Below are 22,461 nucleotides of genomic sequence, written 5' to 3' on the forward strand. Positions count from 1 at the left end.
TAGCTGAAATCACCTCTAGCATTTGTACTCATTGGTCCACATACATCTGTATGGATTAAACCCAATAGTTCATTTTCTCTTTCTCCAACTTTAGAGAAAGGTTGCTTTGTCATTTTGCCAAGTAAACATGATTCGCATTTACCATAATCCTCTAAGTCAAATGGTTCTAGAATTCCTTCCCTTTGAAGTCTTTCTAAGCGTTTCAAGTTTATATGGCCTAATCGACAATGCCACAGATAGGTGAGATCTGAATCATCCTTTTTGGCCTTTTTGGTATTTATGTTATATACTTGTTTGTCGTGATCTAATAAATAAAGTCCATTGACTAATCTAGCAGATCCATAAAACATCTCTTTAAAATAAAACGAACAACTATTGTCTTTTATTAAAAAGGAAAATCCCTTAGCATCTAAGCAAGAAACTGAAATGATGTTTTTAGTAAGACTTGGAACATGGAAACATTCTTCCAGTTCCAAAACTAGCCCGGAGGGCAACGACAAATAGTAAGTTCCTACGGCTAATGCAGCAATCCGTGCTCCATTTCCCACTCGTAGGTCGACTTCACCCTTGCTTAACTTTCTACTTCTTCTTAGTCCCTGTGGATTGGAACATAAGTGTGAGCCACAACCTGTATCTAATACCCAAGAAGTTGAATTAGCAAGTATACAGTCTATAACGAAAATACCTGAAGATGGAACGACTGTTCTATTCTTCTGATCTTCCTTTAGCTTCAAGCAATCTCTTTTCCAATGCCCCTTCTTCTTGCAGTAGAAGCATTCGGATTCAGAAGTGGGTTAACTGACCTTCCTCTTTGCAGATTTGGCGCCAGTTTGCTTAGTTGGGCTGGCCTTGTTGCCACCTTTCTTAGCATTCCTCTTCTTTCCAGATTTCTTGAACTTGCCCCCACGCACCATAAGCACATCCTGCTTATCACTTTTGAGCGTCTTTTCAGCGGTCTTCAGCATACCGTGAAGCTCAGTGAGCGTTTTGTCCAGACTATTCATACTGTAGTTCAGTTTGAACTGATCATACCCGCTATGAAGAGAATGGAGGATGGTGTCTATAGCCATTTCCTGAGAAAATTGCTGATCCAGCCGACTCATATTCTCAATGAGTCCAATCATTTTGAGAACATGTGGACTTACGGGCTCGCCTTTCTTAAGTTTGGTCTCAAGAATTTGCCTATGAGTCTCGAATCTTTCGACTCGAGCCAGATCTTGGAACGTGTTCTTCAACTCACTGATGATTGTGAAAGCATCTGAGTTGATGAACGTTTTCTGCAGATCCGCACTCATGGTGGCGAGCATTAGACATTTCACATCCTTGTTGGCATCAATCCAACGATTGAGGGCTGCCTGAGTGACCCCGTCGCCTGCAGCTTCGGGCATCGCCTCATCTAGGACATACTCCTTTTCTTCCTGCATAAGAACTATTTGCAAGTTCCTTTGCCAGTCAAGGAAGTTTTTCCCGTTCAACTTCTCCTTTTCGAGAATTGATCGAATGTTGAATGAATTGTTGTTTGCCATATTAAAAACTACAATTGAAAAGAATAAACAAATAAATAACCATTCACAGTTTCTCTTAATAAACTTAAATTCTAGCATACATGCATAATTCAATGTTTATTAAGCATTTTATTCAAATTATGTGTTCCGGCAGGTGTGAATAAAATGATTCCAAGATCCTAAAATCATTGAAGAACTAAGCACAGTTTGTCGACTTAATCCTAGAACATCTTAGGTAAGCAAAAGCCTTTTGCTAATATTCTAGAAACTATTCTTGGTTGATAGGTACGTCTAAGAACTTATTAGGTAAACCTATCGAATTTGCCACGACATAAAAGGACTCCTTACTTATATCGTTGAGTTTCACCAAAACTAACATGTACTCACAATTGTTTGTGTACCTTGCCCCTTTATGACCAATAAGTAACACCTCGCTGAGCGAAAACTATTACTAGATTGATGTAAAGGATATCCAAGCAAGTGTATATTTTGGCATGGCACCTTTTAACTCAATTTTTAAGTTTGAAACTTAAGGCTCTTACTATGTTGGTTAGATTTTAAGTGAACTAAAATCCTTAATCATGCAACATAATCAAGCTTTTGATCTCATGCATTTTAAGACATATTTAAAAGCAATAAATAACTTAAAACATGCATAAGATAAATGTGATCTAGTATGGCCCGACTTCATCTTGAAGCTTTGACTTCAAAGTCCGTCTTGAAAATCTCCGTGGGAGGCACCATTTTCTTCAAATACGATAAGCTATAACTAATTACAACTATTTGATGGTTCGCAGACCATATTTGAATTGAAAAATAACTTTGGTTCTTTAGACCAATTACATTCAAATTAATGGTACGCAGACCATATTTTCTATCCTATTTGGGCCATACTAGTCACTTCATAACCTGCAAAATAGTACATATACAACATATATACCATTCACCCATTCATTATCATGAATGGCCCACATAGCTGGTTAGTAAAACACATTATGCATCACGTAAACATTTGCAGCAATTAATCAAGGGCACCAATAATCTACCAATTATTCAGTCCTTATTAATTCTAATCAAGTTGTTTTAACCTTAAGGATTTGTAGACCTAATCAAGAGTTTATGACTAAAAAGCGCTCCCACTTAAACCAATAAATTTATATGCTTTACTAATTTTAAACATAAAAATGTATTTCTATTCCAACCGGAAACATACAAATTTAATTAAAATTTAAAGCTCATATCAATTTATAATTGAATCCAAAAGTTTAATTTAATTTCAGTCGTATTTAAATTAATTCATGATTTTAATTTTAGTAAAATAATTAGAATAAATAAAATTTATTATAATTACAATATTCAAAATTAAAATCCAAGAAAATAATTTAAATTTTTAATTTTAAAATTAATTAAAATTACGTGAACTGAAATTTTCAAATTAAACATTCAAAACGATCTTTAATCGTAACGCAAACACCCTACGCGTTGCACGCCCATGGGCCGCACGCACACAGCCATTGCTGGCCATGTGCGCGCAGCCCATGCGCTCGTCGCATAGCTGCTGCATCTCCCATCGCAAGCCTCCGCACGGATTGGTGCTCGATGCGCGCGCCAGCGCTCATCGCACGCGAGCTATCGCTCGCAGTGCGCGCGCGACATCGCTCGCTGGGCGCGCGACATCGCTCGCTGGGCGCGCGACATCGCTCGCTGGGCGCGCGAGCCATCGCTAGCTGGGCGCGCGACATCGCTCGCTGTGCGCGCGAGCAATGCTGGGCGCAGCGCTCGTGGCACGCGAGCTTGCGCTCGCTGCGCGCGAGGCTGCGCGCTCTTGTGCGAGGCAGCGCGCGTTGTGGCGCAGCTCGCTTGCTGCCCACACGCGACTGCCTTGGCTCGCCCTTCGCCCATGCCCATTCGTCCATTGCTCGTGGCACACGACACAAGGCAGGGCTGCTGCCTTGTGCTCGTGCACTACGCCCTTGCTCATTGCATTCGTGCCGCACGGGCGACGAGCTCCCTTGCTCGTCGTCGCATGCCCGCATTATACAACACCCCTTAAGGGTAACACGAAGCGTCCATTGCTTCGTGCGTGCAAGTTTTATGAACGAATCGCATAAAAAATTTAAAATTTATATTTAAAATTAATGACAAATTAATAAATAATATTAATTTCATAATTTTAGGGCGAAAAAATCGAAAATTTATTATCCAATTGATTTCCGATTGTTATGGATTCAAGTCTAGGTCATAAAAAATTTAAAATTTATCATAAATTTACAATTTTTATGGTGGTTTTTAATCATAGGTTTCTAATTAAATTACAATTAATTATGAAAATCAAATTAATTCTAAATTATTCTAATTTTCAACAAATTAATCATAATTACAAATTAGATTGCATAATTAACAAGACTAGGCATTCAAACTTGTTAAACATATGCAGTAGGTCAATCAAAAATTCAAGATTTATCAACAAGAATCGCAAATATTTAATTTAACATCTTAAATTTACGAAATTTTGCATTCGAAAAACTAAAACCTTCGAAAAGTCATAGTTAGGCTTCGAATTTGAGAATTCTGGGTTCGGCAGAAAAAAACTATTTTTGTCAAAATTTTAGAATGCCTTTTACATGCGGAATTGACACAAATATCACTCAATTCGGATGAGTAACGAAGAAACTGCCGAAAAACTGCGTACGTATAATTAAATAAACGCAATTTGCAATTAATTAACAATTACGAAAATTAATCACCCCTTTTAATTCTTGCAAATTTGTAATATTTAACCATGTTCATGAAATTTAGATTATGAAAATAATAAGGGGCTCTGATACCACTGTTGGGTTATGATACATATGACATTACATAGATCATGCGGAAACAACCATTAACCCAGGACAACATATTATTTACACATAATCATATAGCATAATTTAGATGCATACTCTTTGTTGCGTGCCCTCCCTAGCTGCGCCCGAACCGAACAAGAACAAGTCTTTAGGACTCCAAGTGTCGTCCCTCCGTAGATAGTCCACAGCACGTCCGGATCCGCCTTAAGATTGACCAACTTGAATCGCCCTTAAGGTACTAGAAAATTTCGGCACTTTTATGAGCAAGATGTGTGTTTTAATTTTCTCTCAAAAACTCACTTTTGAATACTTTGAAACTTGTTATAAATTGTGAGCCCTAGCCTCATATTTATAGGGGTATGGAAAGGGAATCGAAATCCTATTCAGATACAAATTAATTAAACCTAGAATCCTACAAGAACTCTAATTTTAATTAATTTATCAAATAGAATTAGGAATTTAATCATTAACCGAACTCTGCATGTTTTAGGAAACGTGCACGAACACAAACACTTGCACACACACGCACGGCTGCCACGATGGGCCCCATGCGTGCGCGCGAGCAGCAGCCCACGCAGCGCCCGCGCGCGCTGCGCGCTGTGCGCGCTGCGCAGCCTGCTGGGCCTGGCCTTGCGCTGGGCCTGGCGTGGCTGTTTGTGCGGCGCGCTTGGCTTGCTGGGCGATGGCCTGGCTTCGTGCTGGGCCTCGTCCGGCAGGCCTCGTCCGATGCTTATTCGTACGATGCGCTTCCGATTAAATTTTCCGATTCCGGAATTCATTTCCGATACGAACAATATTTAATATTTCCGATTCCGGAATTAATTTCCGTTTCGAACAAATATTTAATATTTCCGTTTCCGGAATTATTTTCCGATTCCGGTAATATTTCCGATTCTGACAATATTTCCGTTTCCGGCAATATTTCCGATTCTGGCAATATTTCCATTTCCGATAATATTTTCCGATACGTACCATGTTTCCGTTTCCGGCAACATCTACGACTTGGATAATATTTATATTTCCGATACGATCCATATTTCCGTTTCCGGCAATATCATCGTTTCCGGAGTATTCATTTCTTGCCTGTGACGATCTTAGCTCCCACTGAAACCAAGATCCGTCGGTTCCGAATATTCATAGATGGAGTATTTAATGCCATTAAATACTTGATCCGTTTACGTACTATTTGTGTGACCCTACGGGTTCAGTCAAGAGTAAGCTGTGGATTAATATCATTAATTCCACTTGAACTGAAGCGGCCTCTAGCTAGGCATTCAGCTCACTTGATCTCACTGAATTATTAACTTGTTAATTAATACTGAACCGCATTTATTAGACTTAACATAGAATGCATACTTGGACCAAGGGCATTATTTCCTTCAAATATGTCTTAATTATGCATGAGATTATGGCTTGATTATGTTGCATGATTAAGGATTTTAGTTCACTTAAAATCTAACCAACATAGTAAGAGCCTTAAGTTCCAAACTTTAAAATTGAGTTAAAGGGTGCCATGCCAAAATAACACTTACTTGGATAACCTTTACATCAATCTTAGTAATAGTTTTCCGCCATAGCGAGGTGTTACTTATTGATCCTAAAGGGGTAAGGTACACAAATAATTGTGAGTACATGTTAGTTTTGGTGAAACTCAACGATATAAGTAAGGAGTCCTTTTATGTCGTGGCAAAACAGATAGGTTTACCTAATAAGACCTTAGACGTACCTATCAACCAAGAGTAGTTTATAGACTATTAGCAAAGGCTTTGCTTACCTAAAATATTTTAGAATTGAGTCTAGAGACATAATGTGCTTAATTCTTCAATGATTTAAGGATCTTGGAATCATTTTATTCACACCTGCCGGAACACATAACTTAAATAAAATGCTTAATAAATATTAAATTATGCATGCATTCTATAATTTAAGTTTATTAAGAGAAACTGTGAATGGTTATTTATTTGTTTATTCTTTTTCAATTGTAGTTTTGACTATGGCAAACAACAATTCTTTCAACATCCGATCAATTCTCGAAAAGGAGAAGTTGAGCGGGAAAAACTTCCTTGACTGGCAAAGGAACTTGCAACGCTTCCTCTAGATTGTCGAACTCTCTCTCTAGGTTTCTCTCACGGAGCGCGTACTTCTCACGCGACACCGTCGCCTTAGCAAGAGACTCATGGGGAAGAAGAGAGGTGGTGACAAGGGTGGTGGAAGCAAACCGAATTTTCTATCCTATTTGGACCATATTTTCTATCCTATTTGGGCTATACTAGTCCGTTTCCATAACCTACAAAACAGTACATTTACAATATACCATTCACCCATTCATTTATCAATGAATGACCCACATAGCTGGTTAGTAGAACATATTATGCATCACATAAATATTTGCATCAATTAATCAAGGATTCCAATAACCTACAAATTATTCAATCCTTATTAATTCTAATCGAGTTGTTTTAACCTTAAAGGAATGTAGACCTAATCAAGAGTTTATGACTAAAACGCTCCCACTAAAACCAAGAATTTTATATGCTTTAAAAATTTAAAACATAAAATTGTATTTCCTACTCCAAATCCTAAAGACTTGTTCTTGTTCGGTTCAGGCGCAGCTAGGGAGGGCACGCAACAAAGTGTATGCATCTAAACTATGCTAAATGATTATGTGTAAATAATATGCTTTCCTGGCTTTATGGTTTTTCCGCATGATTTATGTTTTGTCATATGAATCATAACCTAACACATTGATCACATAACGACAAAGTGATAAATTAAAGAACAAGCCAACAAAAGACAAGCTCAAGAAATCCTGACAAGGCTGCCAGATATACAAACGAACCTTGGAAGAGTACAGGTCAATCACTGTAGGAGTGTGACTTATAGCTTCATCGATTTTTTCAAGAGCGGTGCTGAATTGACTACGTCTATCATAATGCTGCAAAAGCAATGGGTAAAAAGGAACGAAAGGACTTTTAGAAAGAGTAAAAGGGATAACAGTATAACACTCTATATTAAATATAATCATATTTCAAAAATCCAGACCTGCGCCACCAAGAACAAAGTCCACATAAAGGTACAAGGAGGCTCGTTTTTTAGTTCTTTAAAAGCCGACAAAGGACCGGGTGTCAACCAAATTTGGCCAATGATTAATGAATGCCCCGATTTTCTCTGTGCAAATGTGCAATTAGTTAGGATATTAGAAGGAATGATGCTGGCAATCACGAATTTTTTCCACAAAAGCACGGTTATTAGGAAACTAATATTTCATTTAGTCCAACACTCAACACTGATTGTTATACTCCTGCTTTTGTTCCTTCTATTTTCTCTTGTTAAAATAATCACAGCAAAAGTACACAATTTTATATCCACAATTCTGAATTCTGACCTATAATTGGTTAAAAACAATCTTCGATCATCCAACCTCAAACACATAAATTAATACTCATGTGTCCTGTATAGAAATAAATTAGCCAGTAATGCTATTTTGGAATGTCCGGAAAAAAAAATCCTAAAACAGTTACAATTTTATGAATAGATTTCTCAATATGCCCTAGTGTAGATTGATAGATATATCATATATGTGTGTGACACAGGTACATTAGCTTATCTCTTACTTATGAAAGCACAACTAAAGTTCCTTTAAATTTCCAGTATGACTTATATATATAGTAGATTTGTTTTTAACATCTACAATCTGACAGGACAAATTGCATTCAGCCCAATGCAAAAAATAATCACTTGAATCCCATTCACAAAAAGGCGGAGACGATCAACTTCTGTTGACAAATTAAAAAAAATAGTATACCTGAAGTTCAAAAAAAGAATGAAAAGGGTACAGATTAAATCTGAGTATAAATCAAAATTAGATTGAAGAATGCAAAGCTATCAAAGTAGTGCAATATCTATTTTTCGAACCTCTTAATGAGCACAAACGAAGAAACTTTTCTTTCAAGCTATGCTATTCATATATCAAGCATTTTGAGATTCTAATACTTAAATAATTTGTTAATTTATACTGATACTCATAATCATACCTCAATCTTCTTTTACTTAATCTATATATTTGTGCAAGCTCACGAGCTTTCAAGCATAGGATTGACCATTACATAATAATATCCTCGTTTTCTAAGAATAACATAGCATCTAAACTCAAATACCACTAAAAGTCTCCTTGAAATTTGAGTACTACCTAAAAAGTTAATTACTCAACATGAATATCGTTTGACCAAAAAAAACATGAATAACGCTCTCGAAAACAAACAAGCGTTCACTAAGCCAATAAGCATCCAATTCAATCTTTTCATTTTTCTAAGAATAACATAGCATCTAAACTCAAATACCACTAAAAGTCTCCTTGAAATTTGAATCTATAACTCTTTTAAAAGCAAGAACACCTTGTTTTAGTAATGACTTGCATAGAGATTTTCACTTTTGCTTAGATTTGGGCAAAAAGACATTTCCATGATTCTGTTATTGAGTTTCGAACACACCATGCATATAGATGCAATAAAGCCATGAAAATTGCTAATTATACTTTCATTTGACCTAAAAATTGTGGAAGTTCAAATGAGGTTTACACCTTAAAGATTGAATTTCTCTGAAAGTCCATTTTACAGTTCACCAGACAAAAATGTTAAAACAGGGTTGTGCAATTACCAACAGAGTAATTTCAGCAAACTGGAAAGCTGAGATGAACATGACGTTCAGAAATTATACCTCTGTTAGCCTGTGTCGAAGCCAGTTCAGGCCGTCAGTGGTAAGACTCCTAAGTGTCCCTCCAAACTCCACAGTCTGAGGAATTATGTTCAAAGCAGTATCCCCTTTGACATATGTAACAAACAGTACCTTCAGAAGAAGTAATTAGTTGTTAGCCTTTGGTTTACCCACAAATTTACCAACACATGCATCTTATGTACCTGAAGATCCTGTGTCAGATCCCTGACACTCTTAGATGAATATGGAAACTTCCATTGAATAGACAAGCCGGTCATAACACTTGGACACATACTCGTGTCTCAACTCAGACACGAGTATCTGAACAAACAAAAAGAATTCAGAAAGGTTTTAAGAAATAATACATGGCTAGCAAAGGGATCTCTGGAAATGAGTTGCTGCAGTGCCAGAATAATGAATGAAGCTGACACAATTAGATCGACATTGTTATGAGGTTCTGCAGCATGAGCTCCTAGTCCTTCAATCTTTACTTTGAAGATGCACACTGCTGCACAAGCAGGCCCAGAAACAGAAGATATGCTCCCTATGGGTGTCGTGAATTCAACATGCATTCCCAAAATTGCTTTGGCTTCACCAAGGGCACCTTCCTGTACCATATGAGATGCACCTGCACCCCCTTCTTCAGCAGCCTGGAATAGCAATCTCATAGTTCTCTTTAGTGTCACAAAATGCATAAATATGTACTGCAGTCAAATTTCAAAGGACAAACCCATACATGTTCTACCAAACAAAAAAAACATAGCCACAAGAGTTACTAAGCTACAGAACAAACCTTGAGGCGATCCTTCCTTTGATTCAGGAATTTAGCTGCACCAAGGAGCTGAGCATTGTAGTATGAGCATCATGTCCACAACTGTGCATTCTTCCATCAATTTTTCTCTTATGCTCCTAATTTACAAGTTCTTATTTTTATCCATACAATGATTAGAATAACAGAGACAAGCATCGCCATTCCATATATAATATATATAGACTCGATTCATGTTATCAATAGATAAATGGGACAATTTTATATATCAAGCTAGGTGCAAATTTCAATACCTCACAACAGAGTTAATAAAACAGAAACATAACTTTGGACTTACAAAACTATGAAATCCCCCAAATAATTAAGCACCAAATCATAATCAACATAAATAAACTACACAAATTCACTCAACTCCAGCTTCCATTTAACATTTTGATTTGGTCAATCATTTAGGTTAGACCTTAGTTTCTATCTACTCTTCGGTTTCTTTTCTTCGAACTCGAAGTCACTGTATTTCATCCGAAAGGATGGGTTTTCTCCTAGTTTTCTTTCCTATTAAAAAATAGAAAAGGATGGGTTTTCTCCTAGTTTTCTTTCCTAATTAAGTTTAAGAAACATAAGAGTTAAATGATTTCTTTAAATTTTTATATTGCAGTTGAAATTCATTTGTTAAGATTGTAAAATCATATATTTTTATGATAATAATTAGTAACATATAAACCAGTATTAGAAAATCAATAGTAATAGTGCAGTGTATAATTTGCAATTTTTTCCATGTTACGTGATTGATATTTTTCATATTAATATTAGAAAATCAATAGTAATAGTGCAGTGTGTTATTTTCGATTCTTGCCATAATAAATGAACTCGTAATATTACTTGTAATATACTCCATATATTGTTCTATGATATGGAAGGAAACAAATTAGAAAATTTATAGTTTTTAAAAGTTTCTTTAATGGAGTAGACATTATAAAATTAAATTAAATTAAATTAAAAAAAAGTCAAAGACACATCGAGAGATGACACGTGTCAATCATGATGTGTATTTTAGTATATAGTTATTGAAGTTATTGATTGATTAAAAAATATATATTTAATTAGATAATAAAAAGAAATTGTTGATTAACATATGATTAATTATTAATGAATAATTTTTAAAATTTAAAAAACAATTTTCAAAATGTTATTACGAGGTAAAGTAAGGAGAAGAGATAAAATAAATAAAAATCCATTGTCATTGTAAACACAAAGTTAAAGTCAAAGTTTTGTGTACAATGTTCTAATTAGTGACATTTATGATATTTTTAATGCATACAGTCATATCCATATTTTGTTGACTATTCAGTTAGACCCCGTTTGGTTCGAGCACATGTATAAGGTATATGTTTGAGTATTAAACTCATGAGTTTATAATCAACGATACATAGAAAATCATAACTTATCCCACCTGTTTGGTAAAATAAATTTAGAATTTAATCCTACCGATAATATACTCTCCTACTCTTTATTCTCGTCTATTTTTTTTACACCTTCCCCTCCTCTTCTACTTAAAGATGTACGGAAAAAAAACTAAAATTCAATCAAGTATAAAAGGCAGACATTATATTTTGATATATGACATCATCTCCACCACCATAATCGCTCTCTTTGCTTCAACTCTAACCATCATATTCTTCTGCCACTAGACGAAATTTAATTTTTGGTGGTTGTTTTTTTTATAATTGAAGCTACAAATCTAGACTTCAATGTCCAAAATTTCGACGATTAACAATATATCTAGGTATTTTATTCTAAGATATGTTTAGTTAAATTATTTTTCAGTATTCTAATTTTGTCATTTTGGGTTCTTACGGGGGTGTTGGTGGTGGCGTTAGGTAGCATTGGCGATTTGATGACGAATCGACAGGATAGTAACTTTGTAATATAATTTTTATGATATTGATTTTTTGGGTAGCTTGGGCGGCGACGGTGGTGGAGTAATATTAGTTAGGGTGTCACGATGTTTGTTTGATCGAGTTTGCACTGTCGATTTTATTTTCAATTAATATAATTCCATATATCCACCTTCCCCTTGAGTACAAGAACTCGATACCATAGGGGTTTTGAAGGTGGATCCCCTAATTTTAAATTTTATAAAAATAGTTAACCAAACATCAAGTATGGGGTTGGATGATTTCAAAATATGCTGTATTTAATTTCCATTCGTCTACTTGGGCCAGGCCCAAAATTTGTAGCACGGTTTCGAATATAGGCTATGCAAGTGTGAAATACAGAGTAACTGAGATCTTCTTCAACCTATCTTCTTCAACCTAATTTTAGTTTTCTGGCGGAAAAACTTTCATACAATCAGCAAGTTTGCTTGGGAAACGTGAATATTAGATTGAAATCCCGTTTCCCATTCGTTTCCGGGATGAATTCAGTTTCAAACACGTCTCCATTTTTCTGAAACGGTTTCGGCGCGTTCCGAAACGCGTTTCCCGGTTTCCCCGTTCCAGGACGTTTCGGAAACGGTAAGTCGTGATTTTTTTTTTTGGCGTTTCCGTGCTTCGTAGCTCTCTACATTCTAACGTGGATGACATTGGGACCATAAGCAAAACTGAATTGAAGAGGGTGGGAGGACATGGGAAAGAAGAACAAGGTATAAACTAAACCAACATGATTGTGAATTTTGAATTGTAATTAGTAGCTGCAATTGCGATATTATATATTCATAAACTTATTAATCTAACTACGGATGAAATTGTTCAAATGTTTTGATGTGGGTTCATATTTAATATTTTCAGTTTGTTTAGGATTGTGTTTTATTTATTTATTTAATCTTTGTTGTCTGTCAAAATGCAATATAATGGTTGAGATTGGAAACAACCAGAGTGTGGTACTCGAAAAACGCTGATTCTGATTCTGGCTCCGTTCTGGTTAATAGTTTAATCAGATGATACCCTAGGGGAATATGGTTTGTTCCAATTTTATATATTGATGGAGCTTTAATAACTTGTTTGCAGAGTAAAAGAGATTTTTAAGAAATAAGACATGGTAGTGAGGTGGCCAATGCTACTTAATCCGACGCAGCTTGCGCAGATTATACGACAGCAGAAAAACCCGTTTACTGCTATAAAGATCTTTAATGAAGCCAAAACCAAGTATCCTAATTATCGTCACAATGGTGCTGTTTATGCTACCATGATTAACCTACTTGGAAGCTCGGGTCAATTTGATGAGATGAAGCAAGTAATTGAACAGATGAAAGATGACTCATGTGAGTGCAAAGATACAGTCTTTGCAGGTATATTTAAGACTTACGCAAGAGCTGGATTGCTTGATGATGCGGTCTCTCTATTCAATAGAATTCCTCAGTTTAATTGTGTGAATTGGACTGCATCATTCAATACCCTTTTACAGATAATGGTGAACGAGTCTAGGCTTGAAGCTTTCTACCGTCTTTTTAAGGAAAATTCTCGTGGTTGGGCAGTTAAGTCTAGGATTGGTTCGTTGAATTTGCTAATGGATGCTCTGTGTCAGATTAAACGCTCAGACTTAGCACTGCAGGTTTTCCAAGAGATGAACTATCATTGCTGTTACCCTGACAGAGAAAGTTATAGGATTCTTATGAAAGGCCTCTGTCAAGATGGGAGGCTATATGAGGCCACTCATTTATTGTATTCTATGCTGTGGAGGATTTCTCAGAAAGGTTGCGGGGAAGATATTGTAATATATAGAATTCTGTTAGATAGTCTATGCGAGAATAAACAGATAAACGAGGCTGTAGAAATTCTTGGGAAAATTTTGAGGAAGGGCCTTAGAGCTCCCAAGAGCCGCAGTAAAGTCACAGATCTTAGCAAACTTCGGGATAGTGAAGACATAGAGCAGGCTAAACTTTTGATCAATGAAGCTCTGATTAAAGGTGCTGTCCCTAGCTCAGCTAGTTATGCTGCTGTGCTTACTGATCTCTACGCGGAAGGTAAAATTTCCGAGGCTAACAAAGTGTTTGATAAAATGCGTGAAAAGGGTTTCCGACCATCACTGAGAATATACGAATCAAAGGTAGCAGCACTGTGCATAGCTGGTAGAGTTGATGAAGCTGGTCAGGTAATAGACGAGGAAATGCTTAAGAAGGATAGTGTACCGAATTCTCAAGTCTATAGCATCGTTATAAAAGGCTTCTGTGATGAGGGTAAGTCGGATTTAGCCATAACGTTTTTGGAAAAGATGGATAGGCAGAAAGGTTGTTCACCTGACAAGGAGACTTTTAATGTTATTGTTGATAGATTGTGTCGAGATGGGAACTTTGTTGATGCCAGTAAGATTATGGAAAAGATGTTGAGCAAATCTTTTTGGCCTGATTCGAATACTTTTAGTGCTGTAATTAGAGGTCTTTGCTCAATAGACAGGATATATGAGGCTGTAATGTGGTTAGAAGAGATGATTACTCAAGGTAAGGTGCCCAAGTCTTGTATATGGAGAGTATTAGTAGCTTCAGTTACCTGTAACACACAAGAGATTCGTGATTGCGTTGAATTGCTGGATTATCTGAGAACTTAATTCCATGTCATATGGTATGGTTTCAATATATATATATGATGCGTTGTATCATCAATACTGCTATTTAATAACAGGGATATTTGAAGGCCTTCTAAAGCGCCACGTGTCCCGTTTTGTTTTTCCTTTTTCTCATTCTCCATTCTCCTTTTCTGTTTCTTCCCCTGTCTCTTACTCTCCCCTTCCTCTCTTTCCGGTTACCCACCTCCCAAACGACACCTTCCTTCAGATTTCAATTTCCTGTCGTTTATCCTTCCCTCCTCCAATAATTAATTTCAAAAACTGCTCTCATCAAATTCCTCTCCCATTCATTAATTCCTCTTTCTAGAAAATCCCGTGTTCCAAAATTCCTCAACTTTTCAACTCTCACCCTCGCTGATACGCGAGTTTGGTTTTGGCCCTAGAAATTGCTATACAGTAATGGGATTTTGGTAAAATTTTCATTCTCGATTTGGTTATAGATTTTGATGTTTGGATTTTAATTGCAATATAATGGTGTTGTTATTGTTGTTGTTATAGGTTTATGTAAAAAGATGAAGAAAAGAAAAGGAGTGAGAGCTTTTCAATTGCGAATAATGAAGAATTTGGTATCTATTTTGCCTTTGAAGTAGAAGGATAAAATGGTATTGCATTTTAATAATTCGTTTTTCCTTATGTTTTGTTAAATTTGGCATACTTGTTTTGGGCGGATTTAAATCGGAAAAGATTGTGATGTTGATTTGGTTGTTTAGGATTTTAGATATTTTACATTAATTAAAGGTCTAATTTGGAGAAGAATTTTCTAATCCTTTGTAATTCTTGATACTTTTTCCGGGTACTTATCATTTTTCAGGATCAATTTGCAATGTTGTTAATATGTTCTTTGTTCTATTGATTATCCCGTAATTATCTATTGGAAATTGATCGGGAATTACCTGTTTGAAATTTAGAAAAATTAGTCTCTTTTAGCCGAAAATTAATTGAGAAGTTCGGGGTTTTAATTGCAAGTAGGTATGAAATTAGGCTGTTTGAGATTTGAGATGATAATGATAATGATAATGATGAATGAGATTTGAGATGACTTTACAAAATTCATAATCTAATTTCAAGATCAATTTTCTACTGAGTAATTCTTTCGAATTTTGAAGAACTTTTGGGGTTACAGGTTGCCAATGACTATGTTTGTTAATCATGTTTGTTGTGTGATTCTTTGATTTCATTTGCCAAGGAGTTTGGATTCTACGTGGTGTCACTTGAGCATTTGGAGCGCACGGAAAACTTTTATGGGTGCTCTCCCAGTATTCCTATGTAGGTAATGGTTTTCTCCCCTCCTAAACTAATATGGTATCAAACTTTTTAAGTTTTTTTTGGTTGATTTTGATAGTCCTTTCCATGTATGTTTTGGAAAATTGATCATTGGTGTTCATGTGGATGCTTGGGTTCATCGAATTGGTCTTAAAACTTGCAAAATGTTGTGTAAAATAAACAGTCGTGTTCTCCGAAAGTTGAATGTCTGTTATTTGAGATTTGGCATAAGCTGTAGTTTTTATTCTAATGGCTTAGTAATGTAAAAGGTGTTTATTTGAAATGCTTCAGTCCCAACTCCCAAGGCTGAGATTCTTCTGTATGAATGTACTGCAGGTAGACATTCTTCTGTTTTCATTCTTCGTTTACAGATTTGGCTGTATGATATACTGCAGGTATAGACATTCTTCTGTCTTCATTATTCGTTTACAGATTTGGCTGTTGGTGTCGTTGTGTAAAACAGTTTATTGACCTTACCTTGAACATGTAGTTGTGCTTGCATTTGTTAAATACTGCTTGGTCTTTTATTTCCTTTTTAACGCTGCCTGTAGAATGCTTGAAACTCTTGAGCCACTACCTGTTTATTTCTCCATCACGGTCCTTTGCTTATCGCAAGACTTACAGAAATATTTTTATTAACACATGATCTTAAGGCACTAAAGAAGGATAATTACCTATATATGAAAAAATGAATAATAATTTATTTAAGTTAAACCGAGTCAACTGGTCCGGTACAGATTATTCTGGGTCTGGATCAGACCGGACCAAAAACCATAAAGGACTAAAGACAGAACCGGAATCCATATGTCCGGTTTCGTTTTATTTTCTGGTCCGGATTTTGAACACCCTTGGCGCCCGCCGAGATCACACATTTGTGTATATTAAGGGTCCAATTTTTAATATTAGAACATGGGGTCCAATATGTTTAGTACGATCCTAGGGAAGGGCTGGTGGCTATGAGTTTTCCTTTTCTGTTTGGTAAAACAAAATAGGATAAAAACTTCAAATTAACATTAAGGCATGTTTAGAAAATTAGTAGTTGTATCCTATCTGATAGCTAGCAAACTTTGTGAATGACAGAAATTGTTTTAAGGTTGTTGCTGGTAAAGAATCCAGATCTTTTAGACGCAGTTGATAATAAGGGATTCAATGTGCTTCACCAATGGGCAGAGACAGCACAAGTTTGGCCATTAAACTTTCTTTTAAATGGGGATTTTCCTGCTGCGAGGACTAAAGTGTTGAGAGATTTAATCTACTGCATGACAGATAAGAAAGAGGGTGATAGTCTATTACATATTGCAGCAAGGTCTAAGAATGCTGATATTGTTCGTGCCCTCCTTGGAAAACAAAGAACAAAAATGGGGATACACCATTACACACCGCTCTATCTTCAAAACATGATGAACAACTTGTGTTGTATTTTTTATCATTGGATTCAACATTATGTGAAATTCATAACAATACCTCTCCTTCTTGCTGTTGCTTCAGGATTTGAACAAGTTATACAAGAGATTTTGACAACTCAGGAGGGTTACGTTGAAGCAGGATGGCTTCTCAAAGGTTTCTGCTCATTTGTTTTATTTTCATTTTGTATATCGTTTGTCATGCAAATAAATTATCCTCGTATGACAGTGTGATGCTTAATTGAAAATTATCTCAGTGATGGATATTTCCTTGAATCATTTGCATCTTTATCTTTGTGCATATGTTTTTGTACTTCTTTACAGAAGTGATTCATTTTAATGCCTATATTGATAAGAAGTTGGACTTGATGTACAAAAAGAAATGGGATTAAGGTTTGAAGTTGACTGCAACTGACCGCGAAGCCGCCCAGAAGAACAGGAAAAAAAAAATGAAGGATTATGAATTACGTAGTAGTAGGAGAAATGTTTTAAATTGGATCACTACTTCGTATGGGAAGGGTAACTTCTATGTAACTATTAGATATTTAGATACAATCAATATAAATACTACTCCGCAAATTATTATTCAATAAAATTAAATAAAAAAAACAGACACTTCTCTTCAGTGACTTTATTTTTTCAAATTTTCTTCACACATTTATTTTTTTTATCCGTAAATTATGTATGTTTTTTGTGACACATTTTGTCACATTCAAAAATTAAAATGATACTTGGTTGAGAGTATGATGGTTATTGTTCAAACTACAAAATAATAGAGCGCTCTGTGCATCGCACGGGTTTAAAACTAGTTTACTTAAAAGTGCAATATAGCTATTGCTATTCCTAATCAATTTAAATGATACTTGGATTAGTATATGATTGCATGCTTCAGTAATACAGCTTTAAGTATATCATTAACTCAAACTATCCAGGTTATACAAAAGTGTTGTAGATCGCGGTAATGCAGGATTGCAGATGGATATTTGGTAAGTGGAAGGAATCACTCATCATTTATTCTCGCAGGTGAGTGCTTCATCAAAACATAAAGTGTAACATTAATTTTCAAATTGCATTGAAAAGGAAAGTAGCACTAATTTTCTATGTTGTTTTTTTTTTTTTTTTGGTAATGGTAAAGGGGCAACCAATTATCATCCGAAGAACGGAGAACCTCTTCCTTCTGGAAATTGCTTCAAGATACAACTACCCAGATACCAAATATGAAGTCAAGGGTTGTATCAGTGATGTCAAATTCACGAAGGAGATGCTGATCGAACGATCACATTGAGGTCTTAACCAATGAGCCAAGATCCGATCACTTGCCTATTATGGGTTTCAGCATCAACACTGCAACAGGCCGGACATGGCCTTGGGACTGTTATCGATGCATTGGTGGTGGCGGAACAGGATAAGCAACCGGAACAGCATAATGAGGAGGGTGGTGATGGTGGTGGTGATGATGAGGATGACCAGGAGGAGGAAGCATAACCGGAGTCCCAACAGCGGATACCATATGATGAGGCGGTGGTGGTGGTGCACTTATTGGGTGGCCCATTTGTGTCCCATACATTCCTATACCTGCAGCTGCCATATTTACATTTACATTAGGCGGAGCCCTATGCTTATTTGCTGCTGCTGCTGCTGCTGCTGCTGCTGTTCCAACTGCTGGTGCCGCAGGATTATTGTTTTGTTGCCCTGTAATTGGTACTTGATTTGGTGATAATCCTCCTCCATTCACACTTGTAATGTCATGAATGCTAGATCTTCTTCTATCCCTATTCATTGAGTTCAGCCTTATAAAATATTTTTGAGCATGGCTAGCTACTTGTGTTGGTGTTCTTGTTATCACAAAGTTCCTAGATATGCTTCGCCAATCGCCTTTCCCGAATTTGTCAAGTCCAAGTAAAAACAACCTGAAAAACAGGGGATTATAGCATGAATTAGTCTTCATATTTGATGTTGCTGTGCAAATAATAAATGACTTAGAGTTAGATCTAGCACCAAATGTCTAAACTACACCAATTTGTCACCCGAAAAAGCGTGAATCATCAAAATTCGATTCCAAATTAGTCGTGTTTTATGAGCAACAAAAACACCTAAAAATCCTTTTGTAGTCTGAAGGGTCGATTTTAGAATAAAGGGTCGCTCAGAGGTAGTTTTTGACAAAAAATCATAAAAAAGAAAATCAATAAATACAAAAATGAATAGCATTACCTATGCTCTTCTTCAGTCCATGGGATGCCTTTTTTACGCTCTTGTTCCAATTTAGAGCTAGCTTTAGTGCTATTTCCCATTGAGGAAGGACCAAAAGCAGAGTAGCCATTTCCTTGATTAGAGTTACCCTTTTGTTCCTTTGAAAACGAAGGGCTATGATCATCCTTACTAGTGGTGGAAGTTGACAATAATGTACCATTATTATTACTACTATTATTATGATGATTAGTTTCCTCACTTGCATACTTAGGAAGTGGCACTTTCCCTGCCTCAATTGCACCTACATCCTCAACTAGTAACTCATAGTGTTGCTTAATCTCTTCAATGGTTTTGGTAGTAACCACGGCCGCAACCTTATCCCAATCATCCTCATTTGATTGGTCGATGGAATACGTTGCAATCGCGTTCTCAAACGCTTTCTCTTCCTCCCTACTCCAACTTGCTAAATTAGGCATTGTTGCCCAATATAATAATGCCTATAGTTTCTTTCTTTAGGGAGATTTTTTCGAGTTTTTTGGAGTAGTAGTGCCAGTGCCTTAATGGGCATTGCAATAATGGAAGGGAGGGGGCATGATAATTGGTAATTGATAAGTGAGAGAGAAAGAGAGAAGAAGAAGGGGAGAAAAAAACAGGATAAGAAAGTGAGGTGAGCATCAAAGCAAGAACAAGAAGATGGGGGACCTTAATAATAAGGGCATATGGTGCTAAATTTGTAAGGTTGTTACCCTTACAAAAAAGGTGATGTGTACCCTTTCGTCGTTTTGATTGGGTTACCAAAGTTATTTTCAGTCACGAAATGATGGAATGGTATTGGTATTGGTATTGGTATTGGTATTGGTATTGGTATTGGTAGGCCACCCTCTCTTCTACTTGAGTTGAGGCGTTGAGCCCAAACAAACAAACTGACTCGGAGAATCTATGGGACAGTAGTCATCTATCACCATTCAATTTTTCATGAGCTACTTTTAAGTCATTTTCTCTCTTTCACTGCACACTCACTCACTCACTCACTCACTATTGTTACACTGTTACTACTCACCCAAGAGCAAAGACTCGGATGATAGTCGGCAATAAAGAAATAAAGTTTTTTATAATAATTATTGTAGGAAATAGGATAACATTGGGCGGACTAGTTTATTTTCGAAAAACTTGTATGTTTAGTACTTTGGATTTGGGCGAGTTTTGTGTGAATAGGTTTCAATCCCCTCCCAATTGTTGTTGTGGGGGATCGAATACGGGATCTTTCCTACCAAGTTTAGCCTCAATAACCACTAAATCAACAGACAATTAATACGTCTATACAGGTGTAAATACTATATCTTCAGTTGCTCTAGACATTCTAACATGAAACTTGAACACTGTCCATCTATTCGCCCCTTTCATTAGTTTAAAGTTATGTACACAAATTGATTATGAGTTGTTAGTTATTAATTGGAAGAAAAAAAAAATGTTAGTTAATGTTTAGGTGTCATTCAAATTGACAAATTAGAGACGTACCATGTTATTGATTGATTGCAATTTTGAAGTAAAGAGGAAGAGCGATGGCTCTCCTATCATATTTTTATATATCCTTTGGAAGTAGTTTCTAACCTTAAACTTGGTAGGACGATGATAAAGGTCGCAAGTTGCGACAACATTTAGTTGTCGCAATCTTACGTGTCGCAGTTTAATTGGTACATATAAGCGCCACGTAGGCTATGCGTCATCATAATATTTTTACTATTAATTCAATATTTCTACTACGAAAATATGTAAATAAGGTAGCCGATATAAAAAAGGAAAAAAATTAGAATATTAAGATTTTCCTACCTTTTTTTTATAACATGTATAATAAAAAATATAAGTTAAGTATTTTAATTTCCAATTTAAATCATGACACATAAGCATGCCATGTCATCATTGTGACACGGCTTAAAGGTCGCATGTTGCGACCTTTATCATTTTCGAACTTGGTAATACTTATCCTTTGATGACGTAATTAGCCATGGACTATTGGAGTACATATTTTTAAGTTTCGAATGATGTCGTCTTCAGATGTGAATGTCAACTAACTCAATGGATTTATATTTTAGAATGGACCAACATTTGAGGTTGAACTAGTCTGCATTGATGCCAGTGCCATCTTAAAATTTCCGAAGGCCTTGTACAAACGTCAAACTTAGGCCCTAAAATATATTTTGTTTGGTGTTAGCACCCGGTTCACCCTTAAGGTTAATCTGGATTGGGTGCGAGTTCTGGGTGGATAGTTTCCAGTCCCCTCCTAATTGTTGTTGTGGGGGATCGAACACGGGAACCTCCCTACCAAATTCAGCCCTAATCACCACTGAATCAACAGACAATTAGTTTAGGCCCTTAAATATGATATATGATCCATGACATATGTACATACTCTATATTCGATCACAAAAAAAAAAAAACAATACTTCTTAACAAAAAAAATTATAATACTTATATCAAGTGGGCTTTCTTGGTTTGAAAATTGAAAACCCCCATAAAATAAGGGGCCGCCGTCTGCACTCCTTCAAAGACAGGTCTAATTGATGTTTGTATCACCGTATGACACTCTTTACACGCACAAAACAAATGCAAAACAAAAGGTCTTGCATGCATAAGGTATAAAATAAATTTATTGTACACCATTACTTTTTTTGTACTAGTTTTTTTGTAACTTTTATATTTTTATTAACTTTTATATTATAAAAGTAGTTGATAGATAAACATTTTAAAGAGTTAAAGTATTAATTTTATACATTATTAATGATTTTGAAAAAATAACTTTTATTAAAATGAAAAATTTATGACTAAAATTTAGATAGCCTTTTATATATATAAATGTAAACATTTTGAGTTGCTTATTTATTGCACCCCTTGTAAATAAGAACTAGTTAGTGTCCCGGGCTATGCCCCGGATAGTAGAAATATGGATCAATTAGATTATTATATAACTCGTTTTGAGTCTAATTTAATTTTTACATTACAATATATCTTGCTTTGAGTATGCTTTAATAAATTTTATCATGTAATGATTAGTAACTTGTAAAAGTAATTACTAATTAGTGATGTGAGACTATTAAAAAATGATTCAGGCTATTTTTCTAATTATATTGAGTTAATATAATTTTGAACGTATAAGAAATATCAATAAAATCATAAGTTCAAACCTTATAAAAGTTGACGATATATAAAGCGACATG

General features: G+C 35.8%; 3 protein-coding genes across 21 annotated transcripts; 1 reads left to right on the plus strand and 2 right to left on the minus strand.

Moving 5' to 3' along the window:
- Window positions 1-6,617: 6,617 nt before the first annotated feature.
- Window positions 6,618-9,729, minus strand: LOC110793838 (IAA-amino acid hydrolase ILR1-like 5). Its single transcript, XM_056831993.1, has 7 exons — window positions 9,427-9,729; window positions 9,314-9,382; window positions 9,065-9,193; window positions 8,610-8,656; window positions 8,087-8,153; window positions 7,188-7,283; window positions 6,618-6,635 (listed from the first exon to the last, which is right to left on the minus strand). Exons 1-7 carry the CDS (start codon window positions 9,727-9,729, stop codon window positions 6,618-6,620), a joined length of 729 nt encoding a protein of 242 aa, XP_056687971.1.
- Window positions 9,730-12,093: 2,364 nt separating this feature from the next.
- On the plus strand, window positions 12,094-18,867 carry LOC110793836 (pentatricopeptide repeat-containing protein At1g05600). Of its 19 annotated transcripts, XM_056835099.1 has the most exons (8): window positions 12,095-12,471; window positions 12,836-14,386; window positions 14,889-14,992; window positions 15,577-15,660; window positions 15,990-16,048; window positions 16,734-17,213; window positions 17,989-18,079; window positions 18,192-18,867. In XM_056835099.1, exon 2 carries the CDS (start codon window positions 12,864-12,866, stop codon window positions 14,370-14,372), a length of 1,509 nt encoding a protein of 502 aa, XP_056691077.1. In that variant the 5' UTR covers window positions 12,095-12,471; window positions 12,836-12,863; the 3' UTR covers window positions 14,373-14,386; window positions 14,889-14,992; window positions 15,577-15,660; window positions 15,990-16,048; window positions 16,734-17,213; window positions 17,989-18,079; window positions 18,192-18,867. The 19 variants fall into 19 exon arrangements, with proteins under 19 accessions (XP_056691087.1, XP_056691088.1, XP_056691093.1 ...); XM_056835100.1 differs by having other exon boundaries at window positions 17,381-18,867; XM_056835101.1 differs by having other exon boundaries at window positions 17,142-17,213; window positions 17,381-18,867.
- Window positions 18,160-19,930, minus strand: LOC110793837 (transcription factor MYBS1). The gene is made up of 2 exons (XM_021998770.2): window positions 19,268-19,930; window positions 18,160-18,966 (listed from the first exon to the last, which is right to left on the minus strand). Exons 1-2 carry the CDS (start codon window positions 19,720-19,722, stop codon window positions 18,432-18,434), a joined length of 990 nt encoding a protein of 329 aa, XP_021854462.1. The 5' UTR covers window positions 19,723-19,930; the 3' UTR covers window positions 18,160-18,431.
- Window positions 19,931-22,461: the final 2,531 nt, after the last annotated feature.

This window comes from Spinacia oleracea, chromosome 1 (assembly GCF_020520425.1).
Source record: "Spinacia oleracea cultivar Varoflay chromosome 1, BTI_SOV_V1, whole genome shotgun sequence".
In the NCBI taxonomy this organism is placed as follows: Eukaryota; Viridiplantae; Streptophyta; class Magnoliopsida; order Caryophyllales; family Amaranthaceae; genus Spinacia; species Spinacia oleracea.

What these genes read in the sequence shown, in the direction of transcription:
- LOC110793838 (XM_056831993.1), bottom strand. Translation starts at nt 9,729, where the DNA reads ATGAGATTGCTATTCCAGGCTGCTGAAGAAGGGGGTGCAGGTGCATCT. An exon ending in GAGATCCCTTTGCTAGCCAT is followed by an intron (nt 9,383 to 9,426) that starts GTATTATTTCTT and finishes TTGTTTGTTCAG; the next exon opens with ATACTCGTGTCTGAGTTGAG. An exon ending in TTTTTGTGAATGGGATTCAA is followed by an intron (nt 7,284 to 8,086) that starts GTGATTATTTTT and finishes TTGCTTTTGCAG; the next exon opens with CATTATGATAGACGTAGTCA.
- LOC110793836 (XM_056835103.1), top strand. Translation starts at nt 12,864, where the DNA reads ATGGTAGTGAGGTGGCCAATGCTACTTAATCCGACGCAGCTTGCGCAG.
- LOC110793837 (XM_021998770.2), bottom strand. Translation starts at nt 19,722, where the DNA reads ATGCCTAATTTAGCAAGTTGGAGTAGGGAGGAAGAGAAAGCGTTTGAG. An exon ending in TGGACTGAAGAAGAGCATAG is followed by an intron (nt 18,967 to 19,267) that starts GTAATGCTATTC and finishes CCTGTTTTTCAG; the next exon opens with GTTGTTTTTACTTGGACTTG.